Source organism: Lepidothrix coronata, unplaced genomic scaffold, assembly GCF_001604755.1.
Source record: "Lepidothrix coronata isolate B3197 unplaced genomic scaffold, Lepidothrix_coronata-1.0 Scaffold20, whole genome shotgun sequence".
Lineage (NCBI taxonomy): Eukaryota > Metazoa > Chordata > Aves > Passeriformes > Pipridae > Lepidothrix > Lepidothrix coronata.
In genome coordinates, this window is record NW_016690200.1 from 1057681 (window position 1) to 1075419 (window position 17739).

Here is a 17739-nt window from a genome sequence, read left to right on the forward strand (position 1 = left end):
AGATCCACTCAGATCCTTGTGACAGAAGGCCCCTAGTAAATTCTTCAACTATGTTCATTTTTCCAGACTGAAACACCCATATCTACCTTTATATGGCAGGAGATAAGAAACCATAACTTTTCAGTGACGGCACCTCCTCCACCTCGCACTTTTTTTCTCAAAAAGGCAGATTCTGCAGGTACCAGATGATCCCTATAGCCTTTATTTCTCAAAAGCAGCATCCTTTTCTCTAGGTTTGAACAGCACTGTTTTGTCCTCTTTTGGTCCAGACAACCTGCTACAGCACTTACTCCTTCAGATATCTCCCCAGTGTCATTTAATTACTCTCATCTCTCTTAGACCCATACTGACAAATTAATCACTTCAGCTGTCTCTTCTACTTACACAAGTAAGCTGGTTTCACATCCCACACATCACACATCCTATAAACCTACCTCTTTGATCTCCGTCAAGTTTTTCCCTTCTCTGCTTTTTGGGGTGAGGGCAGGAACATATTTGAAGATGAGTCATGTTGATGAACCAAGATCTCTCATGCTCACCTATCTCTGCTTTTCTTCCCATGGCAGTTTGCATTTCTTTTCTGTCCCTAGTTTTACACTTAGTCTCTAATCCAAGTTTGAGAAAACTTCTGTTTTGAATCTGGAGGCATCTAAATGTGTTAATGGGGCACTAGAAATCCTGAATAAGAATAAGATGAACTAGACACACTGGACACAAAGGGTGTTGGCGATCCTTTTACATATAAACTGATTGCTTCTTCTTTAATACTATTTTTAAGTAAGCAATCCCTGTGTTTTCTGCCAGGTGGAGCCCTAACACAGTCTGTGAAGAAAGAAATGTGATCAAGTAATGCCTTCAAAGTCTGTCAGGAGAAAGTTAAGATTTGTTGTGAAGTTGCTATATGGTTCTCCTTCATGGCAAATTTGACAGAGACAACTTTAGTTCACACTCCCACCTTTCCAGTTTTACATGTGTTGAATCTGTGGTGACAGCTAAGGGCTTGTAGTTAGGATTTGTTCCACTGTGAAAGGTTTGGCATTATCCAAAACATTTGTACTAGGAACAACACACGCAGTGCCAAAGCCTGAGCTTGTCCTTCCTTCCATTGCTGGTAAACTCCCTTCTCACAGCTGTGCAACATCAGCCTCTAGCAGAGAATCTGTCCCCGTGGGGTCAGTACTAGCCAGGATCTGTGTCTCCCTTGGGTTTCCATGGCCTGCTCTCTCGCTGGGCTGAGGGATGCACAGAGATCACCCTGTGATAGTGCTGGCTATGAAGGAAACGTAGCCCCTGCCCCACAAACACAGGTAGGGTGTGCACATTCCTGGGGATGAATTCCTCATGAAGTAAATACAGCTAATACAATGCAGAAGGATTCTCATCATACACAGTTCTATGTGTACATGTCCCTGTATAAATACCATAAATGCAAAGGTAGTAGCAACTAAACACAAATTTCTGACTGAGAAAAATGTTCTCAAAAATTTCAGAGACTACTAGTTTCTAAATTCAGAAACTAAACACGCCAGTGAAGCACAGACCAGCTGATGTTCTACATCCACATCTATGGCCACACCTGAAATGTCTGTTGGGGTCAGTTCCTGCTCTACCTTAGACCCAAACACTGCCACAGGACTGCCACAGGGAGGGTGCCATTTGGAGAAAAGTCTATCCTAGCATTAAACAGCACCATGACTATCGGGTTTGCACTTGAACCTGACCTCTGCTTTTACTTAACTGAGTTATAGTTTGCGTGATTTAACAGTCTACGACCTATTTGCATTCCTTGTTTGGACTGAATTTTACAGCTATCTAGAGACCTCACAGACTTTGTGCAAGTGTTTCAATTCCTAAGAGTTAAGCCTGTGCATCCCCATCTTCATAAAGGATCTGAAATGTTTACGGAAAAAAGGTCTTAGGCCCCTGCATCACCTAATAGATTTTGGCAATTTCCCCACGAACAGCAAATCCGTGCCAGTTTGAATTAAGATAAATTCCATCACATATTCAGTGGTTTTGTTTCATTATACAATTTCATGTATGTCTGTGAAAGAACAGACAAGAGAAAAATAAAGGGTTGTATTGTTCTGTGATAACCGCTCAAAAGACAGTTGAATACAAGCAAGAAAGAAGAAAAGTCCTATTGAAAAAACCCAGTTCTGTTGGAAACACATATTGCAGTGAGCTATCCCTAGGGAGTTTCTCTCAGCAGTCCTGTAAGAACTTCACCCTCTGGTTTGCTAGGTATGATCTCCCACATTCTGTTTTCTGCTGTGCTTTCATGAATTAAAGTCTTTGCAAGGTTACATCCTTGAGGTGGGCTGTAGTCAGCTTGGTTTTGAAGATAACAATATCCATTGAATAATTTCACAAAGAAATACGACTTTGGGACAAAAAATAGACTTTGAGATAAAAAAAAATAAAGCAAACCATAAAAAGGGATAAATGTTTCAGACAGCACAATAACTACCCAGAAACCAAATCATGTGTAGTTTCCGCACAAGCAGTAACTCAGGAATGAACATTTTCATCTTACCTTAAGAACAACTGAGATTCGAGTCTTTGTCACTTATACCACAATTAGACCTCAAAAACCCTAGTGACTTCAAAAGGATGTTCACCTTTACAGTTGTTGCACAAAAAATTGTTGGAATAAATAGAAATAAACTTGCATGACAGCTTTGTCTTTGGATCAAACAAATTCACTTCTTCTATTCCTCAACCATGCAACAACACTCTTCCCCCCCACTATGTACTTGAGGTTGATTTTCCCTTGTATGTCCACTTTCCATAGTTCATGCTCTCACTTACTACACTGAGTTACCAGGAGCATCTTCTGGAAATCTGCTAATTGCTCACCTATCCACAGCTAAATCCCAGAAATCTATTTCTATGTGAAAAATGGAAATAGCCCCTTGGGTCTAAAAGATCTCCCAGATTTTTGCCAAAAACATATCAACAGAGGAAGATGAAAGCAATGACATCACTCATTAAAAACCACTAGGATAAAATGTCTAACAATATGGAACTAGAGAGCTGCTACAGTAATCCCAAAGGCCCAAACCCTACCATGCATGATACAGGGAAATCTTTTGCCAGCTTGCACAGTTAATTTAGTAGAAACAAGGACTAAGGGTCTGATTAAGAGATCTGCTTAAGTCAACAGGGCCTTTTCCAATTATTTCAGTGGGTTTTGGATCCTATCCTAAGGCAGCACGACCATGAAGAGCAGCTGGGCAGGTGTGACCCTGTTGTGCTTGGCTGAGGGAGTTATTTCCAGAGGCATCATTCACTGTGGCACAATGGATGGAACAGGGGAATGAGAAATTCATTTTGGTCATCCTTTGGCAAAGTCCTCAGGCCGTTGTTTAATGCTGTGTCCACCCATCACTGCAGAACAATTCCTGTAGGCTTATGCTTCCTTTCCTGGCTATCAGTAGGATGTAGGATGATAAAAGCTGAGTGGACAAGTGGGTGAGTGAAGCAACCTTTCATCTCTGAGTTCACATCCTGTTGCAGGTCTCATGATAATGATACCAGTGTTCTCTACCCAGGTCACAGAGGACACTTATTCACATCATCAGCACCAGATGCTGTCTCAGATACGTGACATCTCCCACTGGAGATAATAAGAGATTGACTTTTACATCAAATGTCACAGGAGTAGGTTGGCAGAGTTGTTTCATGTGGACTACAAGAGAATCTGGCTCCATAAAAGTTCTTATAACACCATCGCTGTGCTTTCTCAGCATTTTCTGCTTTTGCAATAGGGTGGGCTTCATCTCTCCTGGCTTAGATTCTTATCTTGGCTGTGTGGGAACTGCACAGAGGGGTGTCTATCTTTTTCTTTCTGATAAAGAATTCTAAACAACCAGCTCATGTGTGATGCTTTTCTTCTAGATAGCTGACATCAAGTAAAGTTTATCATATTAAATTAGACAAATTAGTACTGTTAGATAAGAATTTTGCTGGAAATTCGTTCACTATATAATTTATTCTTGAGGTTGCTTAGACCTTTCCTGCCATGAATGATAACTTGGTACAAATATACATGTTAAGAAACTAAAAGTAAACAGAACAAAACAACAACAGAAGACAAATCCCAACAAAATCAGAGCTGGTAGTGCTAAGGGCATCTCTATTCAACTGCTCTCTAAACTCCATGGCACAAAACTTCTAAGGAATCAATACATTAGTTTCTTGAAGTTTTTGAAATGCCTTCTGTGTGAGCTCAATTTGACAATAATCACTCTGGATTAAGTCCTGATCCCAGGTGATCTACAGAGATGCCTTTTATTCTTTCACCTGTTATTTGTATCCAAAAGTAGTCATGAGGTGGTAAGTTAAAGCTAATCTTTCTCAAATAAAAGCAAATGCACACTAAATTAACAACACCACACAGATGTAAGCTTTTCTCCTTTTTTCACTTGTCTTATTAAGTTTGCAGCTTAGCAGAGTGCTGGATGTGTAGATCTCACACAGTACTGAGATACACGGTGCGACCGTGTTAACATTATGTGGGAACTGTGGCCAAGATTTTCAAAAGCCGGTGCCAGAAGTTGGGCTCCTAAATAAACCTCCAGTGTGCCAAACTGCATAGTGCTTCACACCATTCAGTGAACTCAGTAAGCTCTGCTGGATCTAACACCTATTAAAATTGTGACAATTATCTGGGAATGTAAAAACATATCCTTTTCATTAATGATGGATCTGTAGTTCAGCAGTGCTGATGTCTACTGACAATTTTAAAAGAGAATGTTGTTCCCCGGGAGCTTCAAAATTATTTCTATTCCAAGTGTGCTGAAAATGCCAGTTTAAAAGTGTTTTGTCACATGGATCCTTGGACCCACTTAACACTGAGACTCAAGCACCCACAGGCTAGATACTCAACGGAGACTTCATAATACTAAGTACAGTAGGCATCTACTTGGTGCATTTTATAACGTCCAGGCTGAGAATTTTTATGCATTTCACAAGAACTAAGAACTGCGCTAGTAAGTCACTCTTGTGAGCATTTGAAGCATCCAGTGTGAAACATTTAAGAGTGAAATATTTCTTAAACCTCTCCCTTATCTGGGAATCAGATGTTCTCCTAGGCTTCCCTCCTAGGAGAAGTGTTCCTCATCCTGGGAACTTCTCCCTCCTTTCTCTTAAAGGTGTTTTTCTTTTCACAGGTTAATTGCCTCTCAGCTAGCCAAAAATAGAAAGTGTAAAGTCTTCCAGTTCCTTTAGCACTGATCTATCTAGCAAAAAGTAGAATAGAGGAACTACCTTCAACCAGTCACTTCTGTGTTAAATGGGGACCTCCAACACACCCAACACATTGAACTTAACTTGTAGAGTTTACAAAGAAATGCAAAGGCTGCATCCTGAGGGGTTAAGATTCAACACTGAAAACTGGTAAGAGCTTCCAGGATGCCCAGAAGTACTTTAAAACCGGGGTATTTATAGATTTATGATGTTGTGTAGATTAGATGACAGTTTAGAGATGACTCTCAGGGCATAGGCACTTATGTGCCTTTGAAGGTTCAACCATAAGCCCTTCTGAAGGTAAAACTTGGGTTCCTCAGTGGTCTAAGTACCATGTGGCTTCTCTTCTGTAGTCTAATCAGAGCTGCACAATACATTTTGCATTTGGACATGCCTGAAAAAAGCCTTAGTGCTTCCCTACAGGGTGGATGAGTTGTGCCAGAAGGACTGGACACTCAGTAGGGAGACTTTCATACTAACCTTGCAGCTACTCAGAGTGAGCCTGGAAGAGGGCAGGGGAGAGAGAACAAATCAGGTTTGTAGGAGACAAACAAACAGTGTAAATTTTAAATGGAATCAAACTCACTGTGCCCCCACAACAAAAATCACGAACAAAAAATTTAAGTCCCTATTTTTTTAAGGGTTTGTAAGCCACTGATTATACAAGATTTATTCTACTCTGTTCTTGTGTTTGTCCTGAGCACTTTGTATTGCTTTTCCATTTAACACACCTGTGCTGTTCATAGAAAACACCGAGAAAATTAAAAGAGCATTAATCTGAGGCTAACTGAGCTGAGACCAGCTGGGTGAGTGAACTTGACTTTGCAGGTGGCACTTTGCAATTCTCTGCTGACCTCTGCCGTCAGGAAAGATGACAGGGTTTGCAGCATTTCCAAAGGCTGCTATGAACTGGAAGGTGATTCATGTTGGGGAAAACTGGTTGGTAAGTAACAGAAGGTATAGGAGGCTTTCTGAGGAAAATAAACCCACAAAGTGAAACATTTTGCTTGATTAAGCAGCCCCATTTACAGTGAGGAGATCAAAGGAGAGAGGAACTGGAGAAGCAAAGAATGCAGTCTGTCCCATAAAAGATACGTGAAACAGGAAGATAAGTCTAAAAATAACAAGGGAAACCTGTGCAACCCTCAATGTTTTATGAACAAGCTTATTAAAGCAGCAAAACTAACCAGATGGGAGGACAAGGGGAGGCTTTTTGGCAGACAGTATTTCTCTGTGGCACAGCCAAGTCCCAGCAGGACGGACACCACATCTTGCTCAGCCTGTGCACTGGATTGGCAGAAGAAATAAAGGGTGGGGTTTCATTGAAGAGAGGGAGAAAAAGCAGTAGAGACAAAAAAATAAGAAAAAAGATGAAGCTGAGTCAAGGGACATTTAGGTTAGATATTGGGGAAAGGTCTTCACACAGAAGGTCGTTGGGCACTGGAACAGGCTCCCCAGGGAAGTGGTCACAGCACCAAGCTTGTCAGAGTTCAAGAATCATCTGGACAATACTCTCAGGCACATGGTGTGATTCTGCAGTATCCTCTGCAGGGCCAGGAGTTGGACTCAATTATCCTGATGGGTCACTTCCTACTTAGTACATTCATTCTATGATTAGAGGAGAATCTGAGGACTTGTAAGGGAATTTGTTTTAAAAAATGAAAACACAAGGAATTCAAGAGCTTGGGTCCATATTCAGATCTGGAGTGGAAAGAGGTGAGACATTAAACTATTCAATGTACAAGAGCAAAGTGCAGGTCTGTTTCTTCTTGTAGCTAAGTGACAGACTGCAACACTCTTACTTTGCTTATTCAGAGCTTAGTTTTGATCTTTTGGCAAATCAGTTAGTAAAATATCTAGAACCATCAAAAATATTTGGTGTTGCCTTGAATAGCAGTTAACAGTTCTATGTTCTGCAGTAGATCAGACTAAGTGTTAATCTGGATCTTTAAACACTGATATTCCTCTAAAAATCTGACCTTAATGACACTTACTCACCATCAATGAAATGAGGATCACTCCTGTGTATGCCATCAGAATTTCCAAATGGGTGCTATGAGTTGCTGTCATACAGCTAAATAAATTAGAAAATTTTTTTCCTGCTAATTTACTGAAAATCTTGTTCGAATGCCTTCTGTGATTACCAGGGCCACATTATGAAAAGTCTGCTTCAGAATGCAGAACACACTTTAAAGAAAGTCATCCATGGTTTCTTTATTAATGGATAATTTCCTGAGTGAAACCCTAAGAGAGTGGAAGAAAACTGGTTTTGTTATCTGGGGACAGCTGCGGACATGCAAGTCCAATTTTTAAACAGCTAAAGCAGATAGAGCAAAAGCTCCCCTGCTTTTCAACTCGCCCTTTGTGTCAGGGTTGCCTGATTCATGTTTTTTTTCTGTATCTTTTTAATTCCAAATGGAAATATATTTGAAGTCTCGCCTCTGTTTAATTCCCATTATTTCCACTTGCACTTTAATACAGCTTAGAGAAGCTAAAGAGCTGTATGTTTTGCAGTGTCAATGGTGTGGAGTGTGCCAGAGGTGCCCTTTCACCCTGTCTAGGGATCTTCCAATGACGGCAGAGGGCAGGCAGACCCTGCTGCAGCTCCAGGACCACGGGCAGGCAGGGGCTGCTGCTGCTGCTCGGCATTGCGAAGGCATGATATCACAGTCATGTTCAGAGTTTATCTCAGACACAAATTACCACAGGAAGCATTTTGTCAAAATTTCAATATCAAAGTGGTCACAGCCTCTATAGTGAGCAGCTTTATTTACTTAGGAGATAAAGGCAGCTGAGCAGAAAGTTAAATTAGGGTAAGCAGTCTCCTGCTTCTGTATAAATGTGGAAAGGAAGTCAATGCCTCTCTCAAAGCCAAGCATCAAAAGAAACACATTTCCTAGTATAGCCATTTTTAGACTTTGCCCGTAACTTAAAATATAGGAAATATAGAATCACAGCAGTGCTGGCTAGGCCAGCTGTAAGCAGCACTTGGGAGGAGCTTACATTTAAAAATGTTCTAGTAACTTAAAAAAGGATGGATTATCCCTCTTTGGCTTTGTTCTGAACATTCCTGAACCACTTCATAACTGGCAAGAAATGATGAAATCAATCTTTAAGGAAGAGCATTTCAGCACTCACGATGCAGTGTTCTGTAAGGTCCATGCTGCTTCTTTTCCTTGCCTTTGAGCACCGTACTGCCTTTTCAGATTCCAGTCTAAATCTGTTCCTATCCAACTGGCATAACCCATTACAAGAGAAGAGTGTGGTATGACTCTACTTATTGGGATAATCTATATTAAGCTACTGAACCTGAAGTATTTTGCAGTCCCGCTCACTAAGACAACAAATAAAAAGCTATGCAGCAATACATTTACCTTATTTATATAGTAAAGATTACTTCTGAGAGCTTTCTTCAGTAAATCCACTTCCCTTCTCAGTCCTTGGTCAGAATAACTCCCACAGAAATCCACTGACTATGGAGGTTCAAAGGACTTTTATGATACTATTTTCTCACAGCTGTTATCAGGTGCTTAAAGGAAGTAGTTGGGAGAGTTAAGGGCAGGCTTATGGAAAATATCTGTTTATCTTTAAACTTTCCAACTTTTAAAATACTTGCACCATGGATATTCAAATCAAATGATAAAGATCAGCACTGACATGCTTCAGCATGACATGTTTCCTTCCTTGTGAATCCCAGCTCAACCATGTGATGGCTAATACACTCAAAAATGCAATGAGCTTATGACGCGTCTATCTGTGCAGAGTGTTCATCCTTATGGGGCAGTCTGAATTTTTCAAGAGAGTTATTTTAATCTCTTTAGATGCCATGGGACCAGCTATTGTTCTCCCTGGCACAATTTTTGTACTTAAAACTAAATTCATCTGAACTTCTTAACCAGTTATAGAGTTGCATGCAATTAAAAAAAAAAAAAATTGAATGCAATCTTCTTTCCTGGGGGCACTATCTATTTTGTGTGGCAGAGAGATGCATAAGCCTGCAAAGCCTAAATTGTCTAAATTAGGTGGGATTTGCTCCATCAGCGCAGATCCTGGGCAGGCCAAATCAGTCTCTGAGCTGCTTTGGTCTTTAGAGAGAGAGCTGCCTCTGAGGCTCATGTGCAGCTGAAAGGAATCAGTGCTCAAGGCCTGATTTTCAAGCCCTTGGACCACCGTGTGCAACAAACAGCATGAGCTTGGACAGCGTAATTGAGTCCACTGGAAGGATGAAGAAGAAAACACAGGGACACAAGAAAATGTGTGAAAAGATGAACTAGATTGACTAGATAATGTGGCTTGAAGCAAATGTCACATGCTCATGTGAGAGAAATAGCGCAGGAACAGCCAAACACCTTCTAGGAAAGGTCCGGCCTTGACAGCTCACTGCTGGGCTGGATTTAAGCAGTTGCCTAATACTAGTTCACTGAATACCTGACCAAGAAAATGTCAAGCTATTCCAGATAAAATCATTGCTCTTTTACATTCCACATACAAAGAATTGATCAAAGTTTTTATGTTTTTAAAGGTGATGTATTTTTTGAAAACACTATTTCACCTGTAATGTCGGCCTGTGCTTTTCTGAACTTGATATCACGACAGAAGTGGGAAAAGAAAACTTTAATAACTGTTGCAAAGTTTTCCTCCTTCTTTTGGCCTGACTGTTACAGCCAAAGTCTAAGAGACTGGGATTTAAAAGTGTTTCCACATACCAGACTTCTCTTTTTCTTCCTGTTACTTATCTTTTATCACAGAAAATCTCCAGCAATTACCTCCTTATTTTACTTCAAAACACAAAATGTGCAAAACCACACAAAACAGAATCAATGGCAGTATCTCAACGATTTTAACAGACATGAAGATAACAGAAATACAAGACTTCAAATAAAATACCTCATCATAACTTAATACTCCATAAAGTAGTGGTTTTGGCTTTTTATGCAGTGTTAATGCCTTAGAGGTGATCACAACAGATAGAAATATAACTGTACAGTGGGAGGCCACAATATGAGAGACAATCAGGAAATAGACAGTCTGGACACAATGTTATCTCGGAGACATGGAAAAATGTATATTTATATACCTACAGGGTAGGTAGAAGAGCTGTCAACAGAGGGCAAAGAGTTGAGAGGATAATTTGAAACATCCTGAGTGGAAAATGTAAATTACCAATCCTGGGAGGGGTGTGAAGCATGATTGTCTTTGAGTAAAAATAGAAGTATGTAATTAAGGAGACACTTACTGTACCAGGTCTGGGATATGGGATGCGACCTTCGTACTGTACCCACCGATGATCCGCACTCTCCTTGTGAGCGTAAGGGCCATTGAACACAGCTCTGATGTCTGCCATGCTGTACACACACACTGCAGAGCCCTTGAACACAGAGCTGAGAGAGAAGGTGGGTTGGTATGCACACTGCAAACACCTCTTCAGAGTCTAAGCCAGTGGACTAACTAATTTCACAGAGTCTAAAGGAGTTTAGATCAATCCAACACCTGACAGTTGATATAAGTGGTGCTAAATAACAATGTATACACAGGTCTGATAACTACAGATATTTAATGTCACTGTTGTTACAGTTTAAAGCTTTGCTTGGTTGAAATCTGGAATAGCCTTTTGGACCACTCAATAAACTGTCATTTTTTCTAGTGGTTGATAGTTTCCAGCTATCATTTACTAGCTATTTTGATTAGAATTTTATGCAAATTAAGGACATTCCTTTACATTATGTTCACATCTGGAAGTCTGTATATTAGTGATATTATAGGTGAAGTCCCTGAGAATTACAAGTTGCATTGAAAAGACAAAAAACCCTCAAACAACAAAAAAATCCCCATTCATTTATTTTTCTACATATTTTTCCTTTTTAAATGCATTTTTCTAAAAAAACTTCCAAACATTTCAGTTTTCCAAAGAATATCATGTTGGGTTGTTTAGTGGCATGTACTTTAGTTACTTCATATGCTACTTCATTTATTGTGCAACGTTTACTTCAATTTTAAATATTTTTTGTGGTTATATATCTGCATAGGTATTATGGTGACTGCTTCTGAATTAAAGAGTGCCTTGGTTATTCTTCATTGTACTAACACTGGTCAGCATTTGGCTAGTCTTTATTATTTACACTTAATTGAAAGGTTCTGGAGATGAAAGAGTTATTTTCTTTCCCACAATTCAATAGAAAGCATCTCACCGTTGCAGCTGAGAGGTCATTAATTACTTAGTGTATCCCTTTGAGATAAAGTTGGGTTATTCTTTCATAAACTCTAGTCTATAAAATCACTGAACTATCAGCTTAGAGAGTAGTTTTGGTACTAAAAAACAGCAGATGCCAAGATGCTGCTTACAGAAATACTGCTTCATGACAAAGATTTATCTTAAGTAGCAAATACTGGTTACTCAATAAATATGATAGAATTTTATAAATTCAACTTGATGAGGCTGAAATGAACTAGCTTGCTTCTGATTGTTACTTTTTCATTGTTTTCTATAATCATTTTCAAAAGTCAGGCACACAAAGGTTTAGGGACATAATTTATTATTTCCATTTCTGAAAAATATTGTCCTCAGTGACTAGAGTCCTGATATTGGAAGCCTTATTCCAGCAGTCTCTAACTGCTCTCAAGAATCAGGACCTAGTATAGAAGACCTGAGTATATAGAGAGTATAAAAGACCTGAGTAAGATCTTTAACATTTGTTCCCAGAGCCAAACATGATCCCAACACATACCTTGTTGTAGTGAAGACTCCGTATACAAGCGGGTTTCTCTCGTCTCTTGTAGAAAGTAAGAATATATCTTCTGCAATGGGAAAAATATGTTTTGGGTTTTTTTTTTAGTTAAACATTCACTGACTATTTCTGTATTTACCATTTATAATTTAGAGATCTGTAAAAATATAACAAAGCTTTATTTTAGTATGAATTTTAACTTATGCCACATGGATTTGTGCTACTATTCTGAAATGTGTCCATTTGCAGGTAGTCTGGTTTTTATACAGAATCAGTTTTTCACTGTCCAGCTTCTGGAGGGGAAGGGAAAAACCCTGTAATTCTGATCAGATCAATTCTGGGACTTCTGATAAAAGTCAGAGATACTACTACTACTGTTTGGAAGAGGAGTAAAGTCAGAACGAGACACAGTGCTTCTACAGATCAGGGTGAAGAAAAAAAAAACAAAAACACAAAAACAAAACTAAAAAATCCCAGGCAATATTAATGTCAAAATAGACCATTAAAGATAAATCAACTTACGCAGCTCATCAAAATGTGTGTCTGCTCCTTCAGGACCAGGTATGGAACACACAAGCCTGGCTTTCAGAAAAGTTGTCCACTTGTTTATTAGGCTCCTTTGGCCTCCCATATCATTCTAACAAAAAGAAAATGAAAATACCTTAACATTAAACAGATAAGAGCTTTAACATATGGCAGCACAGACTGCACTTTTTCTGTCTGATTCCACAGTTTGATCTTACCACAACATCAAGGCCTTTTTTTCATTATTTTTTTCCCCTGAAACAGTGTAGGACTGCCTTTTTATAAGTAGCTCCCATAGTTACTTCTCAGCTCAGACAGTGGCCAATTCAAATCTCCTAATTACACTGAAATCTGATTGCAAAGTTCTCTCATCAGCTTTATGACTGGAATGCTGTGAAAACATAGGTCTATATCATGTGATTTCTTGCTCCCTGTGATGCTAATTTTTGCAATCAGTTGTTCTTTGAGAATTCTTTACAAATCAAATAATAGTACTGAAAGTTTTGGATAGATTTCTCAAAAAAGAAAAACTATAATCATCAGAAGCTTACAACATAAATACTGTCCTGTTTGCTTTGTGAACATAATAGAGAGAGAAATGCATTCCAGGAAAAACCAGTCATATTATTTTAATAATCATTGTTATGGAAATATCAGTTTATCCTCCACAAAAGATTTGGGGTTTTTTCCCTTTATTTTACTGTGGGTTTGCAAAACATAAGCATATTTCTCCAAATTTCCTTTAGTCACTGGAGAAACAAAAAGCTATAAAGGGTCATCTGAAATTTGAATTACCCTTCTGAAGGGTAGATTTCCTTCTACTGAGTTGGGTCAGTAGGGGGACATGGGTAGTGGATTTTAGAAGATTTAAATTTTAAGAATCTGGAACTAGGAGTTTGCTCATGTATTCCTTCCACTGAGTACATGAAAAATCTAATTAATTACATTTATCTGTCTTCCATTGCTCTCAAACAGCATAACTATTTATGTTGCACAAAGCTATTTAGGCCCCAAAATTTTTCATTCTGAAAATGGTAAGGACAATGATATACCAGTAGGAACAAGGACTCAAACACTTAAGAGAAATGTAATCATCAAGAGTAGTCTCCCAGCTGCAGGTTCTGAATTACCCCATGAAGGTGCCTACTGCTTTCATTTAAAAACTTTCAGGTCTAGGGGATCTGAGCTGTAAGTTACAGGACCAAAAATTTGACGATAAATATTCAACCACTTCAGATTCATTAGGAGAAATCAGTTTTTTGTTAATTGACTTTGCAACCCTGAAGGTATAGAACCAGCCAGTAAGAAATACTGGGTGGTGGAAATTACATGTCATTTCTGAAGATCGTATCTGGCCCTTCAGGGCTGTGTCATACGCATTACAGGCATTCAGAAAGATGGATTTAAGTGCTGAAACCACTTCACAAGGAGTAACACTTCTCTGGTAATGCACTCTAACCACTTTCTCTTTTCATGTACCTGCTACTTTTAAATAGATTAACTCAGTTGGAAATGATTCCACTTCATATATTGCCTTTGGAACCCCTGCTCTTACAAGAATTGCTGCCTCCTCTCTCGATTTCCTGAGGTCCTGCCAAGTCTAAAGCTTTGCATCTACCCAACAGATTTATTACAAAGGTGTCAGAATTAGCAGCCTGAAGCCAATAGCAAAAAGAAACTCTGCATGTGTGTGTTCTGTTCAAAGATATGGCAAATAAATTTTGTGGTGCAGTTCAAACCAACCAACTACAAAGACACGAAAAAGAATCTTAAAAAGCAAGAAGTGTTAAGCTTTTCTTTCCTCTGGCAACTCGGATTAGCTAAGCAACTCTCACATTGCAGGGCTTCCACTTTGATTTCTGGTGGATGCAGCGAAGCATCAGAGGAGCTAACTGCCTGGCTAGGATCAGAATACATGGAGAAAGTGATGGAGGTGGAATGGAAGAAGGACTCTTGTCTAGCTCCAGCTCCAATCACTTCAGGCATTCAGCTTTTGCCTGAGATGGAAAGATATATACTTGTGTTTTACACTCCAAAGTTGTGATCCAACACAACATTTCCACAAATGCTTATTTTAAATGAATCAGTAGTTCCACCAAGTACCTGAAGAGCTGTGTGAGCCAAATACTGTGCTCAAAGGAAGCAATCTTAGCAAGTGCTATGTGCTTTAAAGTATAAGATTCCACTGGATTTAAGATTTATCTGTATTTACATGCTTTCAAGCCAGGACATGACGTTAACTGTGTTACTTGAATTTAAGAGGCATCAGAGCTGACATTCTCTAGGTGTGTCTTACATATCCAAAGCTGCCAAAATAACACTGAAGAGTTTGTAACAGATGAAGGGGGTTTCAATGACCAGTCAGCGTTCCAAGAGCTACCAAGTCCTTCTGAAGCCTGAGAGTGACAAATTTATGGTGCAGAAATTGAGAAAGTGAAAAGACCTTTCACTGATTCAGACAGTTGTACATATAATATGCTGACATATCCTTCAACGTGCTTCTTCCTACCACCACGGCTGAATGAAATGAAGTGGACATTTTACTAGGAGGATGTTTTTGTTTGTGGTTTTTGGGGCTTTTGGGGAATTTTTTTGATTAGCAGCCATACAGTACTTTCAATTCTTTATGTCATTTCTGATTAATAGTGTCTTTCCTACTATGTGCACAGGATTCACTGACAGAGAAAGCGCAGGAACTGACAAAGGACATGATCATTTTATCTACTTATAGAATTAGTTCAGCTCAAATCAAGGAGGTTCAGAAACTACAAATAGTATAGGCATATCTTTGCTTCTGGACTTCAAGTAGTATTGGTCCTACAAAGCTCTGGAAATGTCTGGCTTTTTCCTTATACTATTTTTGGTGTGTATTAGGTCAGTTTTTGACCCATCTTGAGGCTTCAGGTGCTGGAGAACATGAGTTTTTTCTCCTTTCCTTCAGACTATGTTGGCATGAACTCATTCACTTTGCATCATATCTGCTCACTTTGCTGTAGATTCCTTGGACCATCATAGTTTATGATTATTGGCCTCTGAGAGGCTGCACAAGGGACATACTGGCCCAAAACGTTTTTGAGACTGGGTTGCTACAGAAAGAAGACAGTCTCTTCTGTCAAAAAGATTACTTAATATCAGTCTGCAATGAATCACTGATGTACTCAAATGCTGTGAGCTGTCTGTAGAGCAGGACATTAATATAATAAGATGTACGGGATGGGTAGTCAGTGGATTAGAAAAAATGGATGGAAGAGCGAAAATCACCAAAGCAAAACCCAGTCAGTGTATAGGTGAACAGAAAACAAGGGTTCAACAAGAGTCTTAAACTCCTAAGAAGACTGCTGAACTGATTTACACCAAGTAAGGATTTGCCTCAAGTCTGTTTAAGTGATAAACTGGATGTACTGAAATGATTTTTGACAAGAGATAGGGTCTAAAGACAAAGAACTCAAAATATTTCTGGGAGATGAGACAAGAAGACAAGATAAATTTAAGTGCTGATAGAAGCAGAAGGCACCATGAGCAAGCCTTTCATTCCAAAAATATGGCTAATCTCCTTGTAACAGCCAAACAGTCTCAAGTACCTGAAATCTTATCTCCCAAAATATCACTTCTAAGCACACTGGATTAGCAGTGTTTACTATAAACTTTGTTACTGGACAGATGAAGGCACTTAAGACTGCATATTTCATTTTGAATATAAATAAAGCTTTAATTAGCACTTACTGCTTTGTACTCTCACAAGCTGCAACAAATACCAACACTTCTGCCTGAAATACTTTCTTTTTAAAAGAAAGTAGTACCTGTAAAATCTTGGTTGCTTGTGTTTGCCTGAGTTAGAAATTTCGATAATTGCCAACTAGAAGGGGAGGCTGTTCAACCTGTCACCTGTTGAGGAAATATTACCCCATATATCACAAAGATTTAAACACAGAAATTATCTAGATAAATTGGAAGTAATCCAATATGACTTTAACAAATCAGACAGACTCTTATTCCACAGAAATCCTTTTCAATGAGCTGGTTGTAAGAAACAATTTGTTGGAGTGAGAAATCAAGTTTCTACCAAACTACACTAAGAATTCAACTATCTGATGTATAACTTCAATCAGCAGGGTAAGTGTAAGGCTTTCTGACAACCAGGAAAAATGCTGTTTAAATGTTACAGTGTATAACTTGTGAAGTAAATTAAGGCCATATCATACACCCCTCTTGGGAGACTTCCATTGAAATCTTAGTTTTCTGATCTTCAATTTATGTACAACAGAGCAAAACAACACATTTTTCAAACTCTCTAGTTAAAGATAACTTTATCATGAAAATAAAAGCCGTCAGAAAAAATATTGCTCTTGGATCAAGTGATTTAAAAATCAACTTAAAGACTTTCTGTTGTATCTATTTTCTTTTCTATTGTATCTTATATATATTATATAAACGTAGCTTCATTAAAATGCACAAGAGTTAGTCTTGGAATCCAGTAGGCTGGAAAACAGATGGCAATGAAGCTAAAGAACATCTGCATCTTTGGGGTTTTAAATCTCTTACTTGTTTGTAAGTAACAGTGACAAATTGAACATTAGAACAAAAAGTGCAGTTATCTGAAAAATCAGTCTACATCAAAGATGTCAAACACTGTGATTCATAAAACTTTAAAGACAGTAATTATCCTGAACAGCTTCTAAAAGGAAAAAAAAAAAAAGGAGGGGGGAAGAAAAAAGAAAAAAGACAATGAGTGGAATTTCTAGAAGCAGGTTATTAATTACAGCCAGTGGCAAGATGTGCAGAAGGACCATCCAAGGAGAATTCCTGGCCTGAATAAAAGGAAATGCTGGAGAACAGAGGGGGAAAGTGCTGAAACTGCAAAAGGCCCTGGAGCCTTTCTCTTACTGAAGCCTAACTACATTACAAAGCTACCAGAAACAAACGGCATCCCCTGCAGCAAAGCCTTACATCATGGAGGGGAAAAAAAAAGCCTTCCAGCTGACTTTACAAATGGAGAAACAGCCAACAGTCTTCTTTCAATTTCTGTCTTCAAATTCATAGTTATTTTATAATTATTTAATTTTACTTATATATTCTAGCCCCACCCGACTCTGTTAGTGCTGACCTAACATGGGAAAGTTAAATTCACTCCTTCAGGAATTAAGGTTCAGAATTTCTTGTCCAAGCCATTCTGATGTCAGATGAAAGACTCCTCCCAGGATTTCAGCAGGCTACGAGTTACATCCAAAAACATCAAGCA

The 17739-nt window shown here is 38.8% G+C and overlaps 1 protein-coding gene across 4 annotated transcripts in view; it reads right to left on the reverse strand.

The window, feature by feature from the left end:
* SEMA3D (semaphorin 3D) overlaps positions 1-17739 on the reverse strand; it is a 138310-nt gene that overhangs the window by 24441 nt on the left and 96130 nt on the right. For all 4 annotated transcript variants that reach the window (XM_017807825.1, XM_017807826.1, XM_017807828.1 and 1 more), the window contains exons 9-11: positions 12498-12612; positions 11976-12045; positions 10487-10631 (exon numbers count right to left, since the gene is read on the reverse strand). In XM_017807825.1, coding sequence (XP_017663314.1) covers positions 10487-10631; positions 11976-12045; positions 12498-12612 — 330 coding nt within the window. The remainder of the gene's footprint in view (positions 1-10486; positions 10632-11975; positions 12046-12497; positions 12613-17739) is intronic.